Source organism: Salvelinus sp. IW2-2015, unplaced genomic scaffold, assembly GCF_002910315.2.
Source record: "Salvelinus sp. IW2-2015 unplaced genomic scaffold, ASM291031v2 Un_scaffold1633, whole genome shotgun sequence".
NCBI classification, from domain to species: Eukaryota; Metazoa; Chordata; class Actinopteri; order Salmoniformes; family Salmonidae; genus Salvelinus; species Salvelinus sp. IW2-2015.
The window spans coordinates 154,700-165,932 of NW_019943049.1; the positions used below are offsets into that span (position 1 = coordinate 154,700).

Consider the following 11,233-nt stretch of genomic DNA (forward strand, 5'->3'; position numbering starts at 1 on the left):
CACTTTTACTTTCTTCTCCAGCACTGTGTTTTTTCATTATTTAAACCAAATTGAACATGTTTCATGATTTATTTGAGACTAAATTGATTTTCTTTATGTATTATATTAAGTTAAAATAAAATTGTTCATTCAGTATTGTTGTAATTGTCATTATTATAAATATATATATATAAAAATCATCCGATTAATTGGTTTCGGCTTTTTTTGGTCCTCCAATAATCGGCATCAGCGTTGAAAAATCATAATCGGTCATAAGGTTTCTGGACTGTCTGCCTGTGAGTTTTAGAATTAATTGTAATATTATTCTATTGGTTTTTAAATCAATCCACGATTGTTCACCCCAATACATGCTTTTAAGTTATGTACCCAGTAGGTCCCTCAGGTCCTCTGACACTGGCATTTTAACTATCCAAAAGCCTAGAACCAAGAGGCATGGAGAGGCAGCCTCTAGTTACTATGCCCCCAGCCTCTAGAATAGCCTGCCAGAGAACCTGAGGGGGCCGAAACTGTGGACATATTTAAAAGAGATCTTCAAACACATCTTTGTAGCTTTGCTTTTCCTCAGGGTACTTTTTAGTTGTTCAGTTTGTCATTCTTTTGTTTGTTGTCTAGTAAATATTTCAGCTTTTATTTTCATTGTTTTTATTTGTTTTTCCACCTGTGAAACACATTGCGTTGCATTCCATGTCTGAAATGTTCTGTTTAAATAAAGCTTGATTTGATTACACAATTAATAAATATATGTACAAGATATGATAGTAACAATTCATTTTTTTTATTTTTTTTTATTTCACCTTTATTTAACCAGGTAGGCTAGTTGAGAACAAGTTCTCATTTGCAACTGCGACCTGGCCATTTCGCAGTAACAATTCATACACAATGTAAGGCCATGATTCCATCAAATCATGCTTTGTCGGCTATGCACCTTGTATAAGCAATGTTCCTGCGTTCACAGAGCAATAATTCATGCATTTGTCGGCTCAGTCGGAAATTACCTTTAAATGTTGAGCACTCTATAATGTGAATCTACTGCTGATCGGATAGAATCCTGGCCTTAATCTAAAACAATCAAAACAATTACATTTCTCCACAACCAATGTCTGAATTATCAATACAATACCAAACTGTCCAGTCCGAAATGATCATGTAGGTCATTCAAGGACCTTGGAGCATAACAACTAAAAGCATTTCTAACTATGTTTGTGCATGGATTCGGGAATTTTTGCCMATCTTAAACGTTTCTGAGACCTGCTAAAAAGAAGGGGGGGTTGAAGAATGCTCTTATATATATACAGATACCAGTGCTGTAACCTTCTTGTGGCTAGTGAGGTCCAGCCTCTGGTATAAGACACAGTGTAYGAGAGACTGGCTAGGATTCATTCAAAGACGCATTTCAGAGCTGTTCACTGTACTACTGACAATGTGCCTTTTAAGGGCAATTTTCCCAGACCCTCACAGAGACTGAATTCATGGTGAATGCTGTAGATGTCAGCTAAAGCGTAAATTCGCCAACTCGCCTTTGACTGAATCCCGRCTCTAGTGTAGAAAATCCTCCTCTCAGCTTAGGTACAGATACCCAGTTTTACATTTAGCATTAGTAATAAAACTAAGAGCACCATGATAAGATGTGCCATTTTAAATGCCTCAAAGGTCACTGTCTTCAGCAACCTCAGACATGTAGATCTTTTAACTTGATATTAACCTCTGTAGAAATGTCTTCATTCACTTGTGTTTGCTCTGCCTCGCTCCTCACAGCCCGTAACTTCCTTTTAAAATGACGCATGTGTTCCATGATCCGCAAGATTTTGTTTTGATCTTGTTTTGATAAGTCATTCATKGCCTTTTTTATTTCTTCCATTGACTTCTTTAGTGCCTTCATTTGGTCCCAAAGCATATTGCCTAATTGTTGGTACTTGGATGGCAATTCCCTCTCAAACTCTTGTATTTTCTCCTCATAAAGCGTCTTCAACTCCTCCTCTTTTAGTGTGAGGTTTCTCTCCGCTTCCTTGTACATGTCGTTGGTGTAGTGGTCTTCACCGTTTACGGCCACCATGTGGTCAATTTTGTCTAGGAGCTCCACAACTTGGTCTCTGTCATCCACCTTGGTGTTGTCAAAAACATGGTACCTTCCACCGCACTGGTCCACAAGTGTCTTGAGATCTTCCTGAGCTTCATGGACATACTGCTCAATGCCGCCATCATCCAACTCATCTCCATGGGTGAAGAGGATCATGGTATACCTTTCAGCTTCTTCTCCAAACAGCGCCCTGATTTTCTTTACCGCGTTCTGTTCCTCCTTTGTGAAAGGCCCCATGTTTATGACCAATACAATTGCATGGGGACCAGGTGACGTCATGTTGATACATTTACTGATCTCTGTCTTCAAGTAACTGTCAGAGTGGCTTGTATCGAATAAGCCAGGGGTGTCCACTAGCATTATCTGTCTCCCTCCCACCTCTTCTGTCTCCTTGGAACACTCTTTTGTCACAGAAGAGCCAGATTTGGCATCTCTGAAAGCCTTCCTCCCCAGAATGGTGTTTCCTGAAGAGCTTTTTCCAGCACCTGTTTTCCCCACCAGCACAATCCTGGTCATGGACACTACAGGAGAGAAGTAAAGGAGAAAACATAAAAACAGTCACATCATGGTTTTCAATCACATAAGCAAGTCTTGCTGTAGTGTTTTTAAAACACTACTTAGTAATGGGTCTCCCATAACGAAATGCAAATTGATATTAATAATCATTCCTCTTCACTGCCATCTTGAAATGTAGATAATCAACGCACAACAAATATATATATATTTGATTAACCTTTTCATGCAGTGGGCTAAATCAGGGTCACACAGTGTTTCTTGGTAGTCTTAAACAAATCTACTTTGAAACAAAAGTACACACTTCACACACACGGTTATGGGCTTAAAGAAAAGAAGGCACCTATGTCAGATATAGAGTTGAAATGTATGACATTTTGAAGTTTGAATCACCATATTACACTTTATACATCACAGAAGACTGAAATATAACAAAACCGTTTGACATAGAAACACAGGATTTTCGACTGTTTAAGAAATATATATATTTATTAATTAAAAGATTAATAACATTCCACACATGATATGACTTTGATGAATTATTTATTGTTCAACTTACTGTTTGGACGATCATCCATGGAATTTCTTCTTCTACCCAGAGTCTGTTTGTCTGTGTCTTCATCCTTCATCACTACATAAAGACACATTGAAGTGACCATCACATAAAATACTGCATTATGATTCAATCTTCTTCTCTGTTATACACTTATGTTCATGTGAATGTAAAACCATGAAAGTTTCAAATGAAATAAAAAACATCACACCTGAAATTAGTTTTTTATATGCTACTTCCCATAAAGTTAGTTGAGGTGATACTGCCTGGGTTGTGTAACGAATAACTTTAATCTGCAATGATGTGGTTATTCATTCCCACTGGACTGTCTAACTAAAACTGTGTTCAAGAAAGGGATGGAATATATTCATACTCCCATGATGAAAAACACCCATTGTTATAATAGTTCATATTATTACACACTTTGTACAGCAACTTAAGTGAAAGTAGAATGACTTGGGAGTGACGATGTTATATAAGTATACGGAGGTTCTCAAAAACATCTTTAACTGTTCACAAAAATAGCTAGTAAATATGTGTAGTGTTTGAATCAATAAACTTAGTCAACTTACAGGGTTTTGTTGCGCTTGATGAAGCCATTTTGTCAGATTTTTCCGGTACGTCTCCTACATTAACGACGACCTCCCCTCTGCTGTTCAGGCAAAGCCACTCCCTCCCTCTGCTGTTCAGTCAAAACCACTCCCTCCCTCTGCTGTTCAGTCAAAACCACTCCCTCCCTCTGCTGTTCAGTCAAAAGCCACCCCTCCCTCTGCTGTTCAAGTCAAAAACACTCCTTCCCTCTGCCGTTCAGTCAAACCACGCCCGTCCCTCTGCTGTTCAGTCAAAGCCACGCCCACTTGGATGGGAGGAGTAGAACTACATTTCAACAAGAATCACAGAAAAAATATGGAGACGAACGAGATTACATGAAACAGTCACCTTTCAATAAATCCTAATCCAGACCATAGTTATGGACTATTATCAACGACTATGAAACAGACACAACTTATATTTTCTTCAATAACTAGAAGAGCTATAGTACTGTACCTATTCATGCTGCCAAACCTTTGTTCCAAGATTGGCAGCTTTGAAGGCAGCCTTGATATAAAGACTCACTAACAACAGAAAAGTAAATGATTGACAGTTATCACTCAAAGGGAACATACTTTATTAGTTTCTTATGTACACAGTCTACATGCATGGAAGGTACATGGGAGTCTATATGATACAGTATGACTCAATGTACACATAGTATAATACAATGGTTTATAAGCATTTCATCTGCATAACATCTATATCAGATCATTGAAATCAATCATTATGGTACCACATTAAACAATGTGTGATTTTGTTGTCAGCACATTCAACCATGTAAAGAAAAAAGTATTTAATAAGAATATTTAATTCATTCAGATCTAGGATGTGTTATTTTAGTGTTCCCTTTATTTTTTTGAGCAGTGTATATTGATGAACCATAATCACTACTACTGGATAATTGATAGGTACAGTAGTTAACTGAAAGGTTGTCCCAACTTGTTCAAATGTTTAAATCATTATATACTATTACTAATAATAGTTATAGCAGTGTTCCTTATCAGTCCAGTATGTATGCAGGTGTTTGTATTTACAACCAGCAATACCAAGAACGGCCAGTAGGTGACAATGGTACTGTACACTGTATGGGTGTAGTTTTCATAAATACAATGAACATGGTGTGATCTCGTCTAAAATAATCTCCATTGAGAACCATCACAAAGTTGGTCTCCGTATTGAATTGACCTTTTCATTTTACTTTTTCTGATACATTTATATAGTCATTAAATGTGCCACTGGCCTGAGTCTACTACAATAGCTTTACAAGAAGAAAAAGCTCAAAATAAGTACAGTTCTAAAAGCGAAATAACTACTTCAATGAAAAACCCAAATAAATCAACCAAAATATCCTTCAAAAATACTCATTTTTCAGTCAGTGTCTCAACTCTTCAAACAGCAGCTATGGACAAGAATGTCACACAAAGTATGCAATTTTAAATAAAATAACATCAAATAAATAATTAGTAAGTGTACTGTCATGTACTAAAAACTGAAAACTACTAAACAAAAGAACAAATATCATACTATACACCAGGGTTTCTCAAACAGGGTAGGTTAACCCCTAGGGGTCCCTGGTGTAATTGCAAGGTGTCTGTGAAATAAAAAAGTGTAATGAACGTATTCAGCACAAGGATTCCAGTAACTTTACATATAATATAGGGTGGAGGTCCCTGAGGACGACTGAAAACCTTGCCCGCCTTGCCTCAAAATATGCAGGTGTTCCAGTACCCAAAAAAGGTTGAGAACCACTGCTATACACACTACTGAACAAAAGAACCGAACATGTTTGCGGGTTATGATCCAACAAATTGCTGGCAGATATTTTCCCTCTTGAGACTGTCCAGCCTGTCTCTATGTACATTACAGACAACTATGCCGTTCAGTCTCTCTTGGCCCATGCTGGCCCGTAGCCAAGTCTTTAACCTGCGGAGTGCACTGAAACTCCTCTCAGCCTCACATGAAGACACTGGCACCACAAACAAAATTCTGATCAGCACCTCCACTTGGTCAAACAACCCCCGCACCTCCACTGGAAGCCTCCTGAGGACCTCTGCTGCCTCTCCACCGCTGCTACAGGGGTATTTGTTGCGAAAGAGAGGCAACTGCACTGAAAGAGAATCTATGTTCAGCTCAGGGTACTGATCTAGAGACTCATCCAACTCCCCCGTGAGAAGCGCTCTTTCCAACTTTTGCAGGACGTTTAGACTGTCCTGGTCAAAACGGTCGCCAAACTGAACCTCCACACTGTCCAACACTTAAAAACATTCTGCCCTATAGTGATCCACTGCTTTGCCAGCAAAACCTCTTGAGTGTGTCTCAATGGATTCAATGGAGTCAATCAATGTTGTTGCTTTCTCATATAGTGCAAGGTAGCTTTCGTCATTTCTGCTGTTTACCACACGCGCTGGATAACTGGGCACTGATTGGATTTAGCTGGTGTGCTGTTACAGTTACAAAGTGGCAGTGGGTTTGGCAGTTTTGATGTGCTGTGAATTTTTCAAAGGCTTTTCTCCAGTTCCTAAATCCTGCACTAATGAAGGCAGCATCMGCTCTTTGGCCAAAAGATGGCTGTCTTGAAAACCCTTGGCTACAATGAAAACACAACACTCCTTTTATTGATGGATTATAATGTAGCCAGGGGAAATCACGAAACAATCTCTCTTGAAACGTCAACACTCTTTTGGCAAGAGTTTGCGGATCTATAAATTGTGGGTGTGGCTGATATTGTTATGTGCCATCACTGAGGTAACTGGACAATGCTGTGCCACTGTCCCCTATACTGGTGCTGCTGGCAACAAGGTTGACACCTGGTCCTGCTGTGGCTGTGACACTGTCCTCTGAAGTCTCTCTCCCTGGCTCTTTCCCTTTCACCACCCTCACTGACTCACAGTCTGTCTCCTAGAAAAGAAAAAAGGTGTTTGCTGTACTCGTAACTACAGGTACCCAAAACTACACAATTAATCACAACAGCAATACCATTGCCTTAAACAAATCTTGGTTCAGTCACCAGTTTAAGTTGAGAGAGGGGGTATCCATGGCATTTTCCAATTATGTCCCTATTTTACAAGTCAAAAAAATTGAGAACCTTTCATAATGTTGCCAAACAAAGACTCAGCAAACTTAGCTGAGACTCCCTGTCCTTGCCCATCTGTCCCTGCATATCTGTCCCCAGCTCTGCTGTCTGTGTGCCACCTGTTGCCTGCTCTGCCTAATGACATCATTGTGAAACATTCCCATTCGCATTTCACTTCTTTCTTATGAACATTTTATCAACTAGTCTGAGATATTTAGGCTACCTAGAGGGTTCTTACGTTTGCGTTTTGGTGTACTGAAAAAAACTCTGATTGTCGTCTTTTTTTCGCCATTTTCCTACCTGGCTGGCTGGCTACACACACACACCACACACACACACACACACACACACACACACACACACACACACACACACACACACACACACCACACACACACACACACACACACACACACACACACACACACACACACACACACACACACACAGTGTGCAGGTTATTTACAGTAGGAGATGGGCTTCTATCATCTTCTATATGGGCTTCAATCTAAAATGTAGCTAGCTAGTCAGCTAGCAAATGTGAAACGGATTGCAGTGACAAGGGTTGACAGCTGTATGAGTTCACCATTTACACAACGTATGCTGCAAACTTTTGTCATTTTAATATAGTTTGTTTTATATTGGCTGGCTTCCAACAACAGCTGAATTTGCAGAGCTAGCGAGCACCAATTCTGTTTCTGTGGTGTTTGCTATAATCTTTGCTATCGTCAGTTTACTCCAAGATCCGCACACAGGTGATCTGATGTGTTTTACTACATTGTCTGAGGCATGAATATTAATGTGTCAGTGTGAGAACGAAGAAGCTGTTATTCTAATGTCCAAAACAGTATCATTATTAGTCCCACACATATTTTACTACATTTTATCTCCAGATCAGAACTCTTCCATTAACATCAGTATCACATCAGATGTGATGGTAAATGGAGTCTCTCAGCAGTGGAGGTAAATGATGCATACCTTGCATTCAACATCATTGGTTATCAGCCTGTTAGTACTGTTTGTCCTCTGTGGGCCATAAATATATAAAATCATATAAACCCTTTGATAGAGAGTACATAATAAACCACAAACACATCAGGTGAGGACAAGGTCTCATTTATATCTGATGTCTACATCTTTCTGTACAAGTGAACAAAGTACAGTGACACTTACATTTCCACGTATCTCACTGTTGACGTTCAACAAATGGGAGGAGTGAGGCCTATGAAGTAGACAAACTGGTTTCCTTGACAACTTTGATATATAACACATGCCTCCTAAAATTACACACTTGTGCTTTTTACAGAGTAATGAACCTGGATAGATATGATTCTTGGCATTTTTAAGAACAGAAAAAAATTGCAGTTTAATTGAGTATATTTCAAGAAAGGTAAAATGCACTTTGTTTGAAATACTGAACTAAATACTAAATACTAAATACTGAACTAAATACTAAATACTGAATAATAAACGCTGCTTCATCACTTTTCATACAGTTCACCTGGGTATACTAAAAAGTTAATAGTTTGGCGTCTGACAAAAGTTAACAATCTTGAGGGCCCAACAGGTATATATTCAGAGGCAGTCCTATAGATCAGGGGTTCTCAATGTGGGGTCCGCAGAGGTACTGCAGAGGGTCCGTGGTCAGATCTCAAAATATGTCAAATAAAATAACATTTTGTATTTTTACAGTTAATTTTTTTAATGAATATTACTAACAACAGATTGAACAAAATTTGTCCAAGGGATCCGTGGAATAAGTTTAGAGGGTGTAATATAATACAATGAAATATTATGGATCTATGTTCTTAACCCTTGGCAACATGGGCCTGGGAGGCTCACAGGGATATTGGTATCCACAGTACTCCACCAATTATCTCGTTTTTAAACTCAATACATCTTCTATTCCAACAAAATGTTTTTTTTAAACAGAAATGCAATTTAAGCTTTAAAACTGCTAAATAGTCTCTCCCTCCTGGCAAAATGTGTAGAATTGCAAGATATTAGCTTTAAAGCTGCAACAACAAAAATGTTCTCTCCAATGCCAAGAGGCCCTTTAAAATGTTCCTTCCCAGGGCCCGTGACTTGGTTCGTCCAGCCATGCACTGCCTACATCATAGTAAAACTGCTTGTATACTATTTTTTATCTCACTCCAGTTGTGTTCTGAATAAGAGGTGGTGAATTTTCTATCACAAAAGGGGTCCCCAGACCCAGAGTTTGAGGACCCCTGCTTTAGATAAGGTGGTTCTAGCCCTAATGCTTTAAAAACCAGAGGACCTTACAATAAACATAAAAGATTAGTGCAATATTAGTGCAATATTCAGTATTCATTGTACTGTACCACATTAACCACAATGAAAATCAAATAATACAATCATATTACAAACATACACATTTCAACAATTATTTAGTTTTGTAACAACTTTTGGTATTTCAATATTTGAATAAAAAGTGAATAGATAGGTGATGTATTGGGTCATTCCACGAATACAGTGTCTTTTGGCTCCGTGTGCTTATTCATAATTCATATTTCCTTTAATCTCGGCAAGGCCATCAAGAGGAAATTCATAGTTTTATAATTTTTATAGTTCAAAACGAAAATTGGATATCAACTAATTTTCTCCGTTTATGGTTTCAAAAGTGGGCATTGAGAAACAGGAAAAAATAGAAGACATTGAAGATAAAAATAGTAATGTTTGCTAAGATGCTTAACTTATGATGCCAGGTAATGCAAGCCAATTTATGATGAAGTTAGCATGCCAATAGAACGAACTCGACAACAACTGAACAAAGTTGGCTTGCATTACCTGGCCAGCTAGCATTAGCCGGCTAACGTTACTGCTGACTAGCTAGCAAGCTGGCTAACCCTACCAGGCTACTGGTTGTAGTCATGCTAGCTAGTGGAAGTAAGTTAGTCCCTCATGCTAGCTAGTAGTAAGTAGCTAGTGGAAGTAAGTTGATGCTACAAGATGAAGCGGCACGGCCATATGTACCTTCTGCAGAAAGGTGAGATTTCTACATTACTTTCTGACCACTGGCTGTAGTCATGCTAGCTAGTGGAAGTAAGTTATGTAGAAAAAGCATAATGGTGAGGATACTACGACAATTTTTCTGAATGTATGTACATTTCTGTTGACATACATGTAAATACAGTGCATTAGAAAAGTATTCAAACCCCTTGATTTTTTCAACATGTTTTTGCATTACAACCGTATTCTAAAATTGATGAACTCAATCTATGTTACGAATCCCGCCGAAGATGGTGCCTCTTCCCGTTCGGGCGGCGCTCGGCGGTCGTCGTCTCCGGCCTACTAGCTGCCACTGATCCCCTTTTCTGTTTAATTTAGTTTTGTCTGATTTGTTGCACCTGTTTTGTGTTTAGGTTTATTGTGGGCTATTTAAACCCAGTTGGCCCGCCGACTTTTGGTGTATAGGAGTTTCCATCGGTGCCACGTCGGTGGAGAGTCCAGACCAGGTTTCCACTGTGCGTATCCCCCCAGAATATGCCAATTTGGCGATCGATCGCTTTTTGTAAAAAAAAAGGCGACCAAATTACCACCCCATCGACGGGGGATTGCGTGATAAACCTCCAGGAGAACGCTGCACTTCCAGGAGTCACGTGTACCCACTGTCTCAGGAGGAGACGTTGGCTATGGAGACATATATCACAGAAACTCTGAGACAGGGGTTCATTCGGCCCTCCATGTCACCTGTCTCCTCGAGTTTCTTTTTTGTGAAGAAAAAGGAAGGGACTGCGTCCGTGCATTGATTATCGAGGTCTAAATTCGATCACAGTGGGATTTAGTTATCCGCTACCTCTCATCGCTACGGCGGTGGATCATTCCACGGAGCGCGTTTTTTCACAAAATTGGATCTCAGGAGCGCGTATAATCTGGTGCGTTTCGAGAGGGAGACGAGTGGAAAACAGCGTTTAGTACCACATCAGGCCATTGAGTACCTCGTCATGCCGTATGGGTTAAAGAATGCTCCAGCTGTTTTTCAATCCTTTGTCGATGAGATTCTCAGGGACCTGCACGGGCAGGGTGTGGTGGTATACATTGATGACATCTTGATCTATCTGTGCGGCACCCTGGTGCGCAAGGTACATGGGCGACTGCTGGAGCATGACATTAAGGCTGAGAAATGTGTGTTCTCCAAACAAGCCGTTTCCTTCCTGTGTTTATCGCATTTCCACCTCGGGGTGGTGATGGAGTGTGACCGCGTTAACGCCGTGCGTAATTGGCCGACTCCGACCACGGTAAAGGAGGTGCAGCGGTTTTTAGGGTTTGCCAATTACTACCGGAGGTTTATCCGGGGTTTTGGCCAAGTGGTGACGCCTATTACCTCACTGCTGAAGGGGGGCCAGTGCGTTTACGTTGGTCGGCCGAGGCAGATAGAGCTTTCAGCCAGCTGAAGGCTCTG

At 39.9% G+C, this 11,233-nt stretch overlaps 2 protein-coding genes across 2 annotated transcripts in view; one reads left to right on the top strand and one right to left on the bottom strand.

Annotated features, from left to right (window-relative positions):
• The window catches only part of LOC112071532 (GTPase IMAP family member 8), a 127,447-nt gene that overhangs the window by 99,169 nt on the left and 17,045 nt on the right, over window positions 1-11,233 (top strand). The gene's annotated exons all lie outside the window — the stretch shown is intronic.
• Window positions 488-3,810, bottom strand: LOC112071534 (GTPase IMAP family member 9-like). The gene is made up of 3 exons (XM_024138980.2): window positions 3,716-3,810; window positions 3,150-3,221; window positions 488-2,598 (listed from the first exon to the last, which is right to left on the bottom strand). The coding sequence occupies exons 1-3, from the start codon at window positions 3,741-3,743 to the stop codon at window positions 1,670-1,672; spliced, it is 1,029 nt and encodes a 342-aa protein (XP_023994748.1). The 5' UTR covers window positions 3,744-3,810; the 3' UTR covers window positions 488-1,669.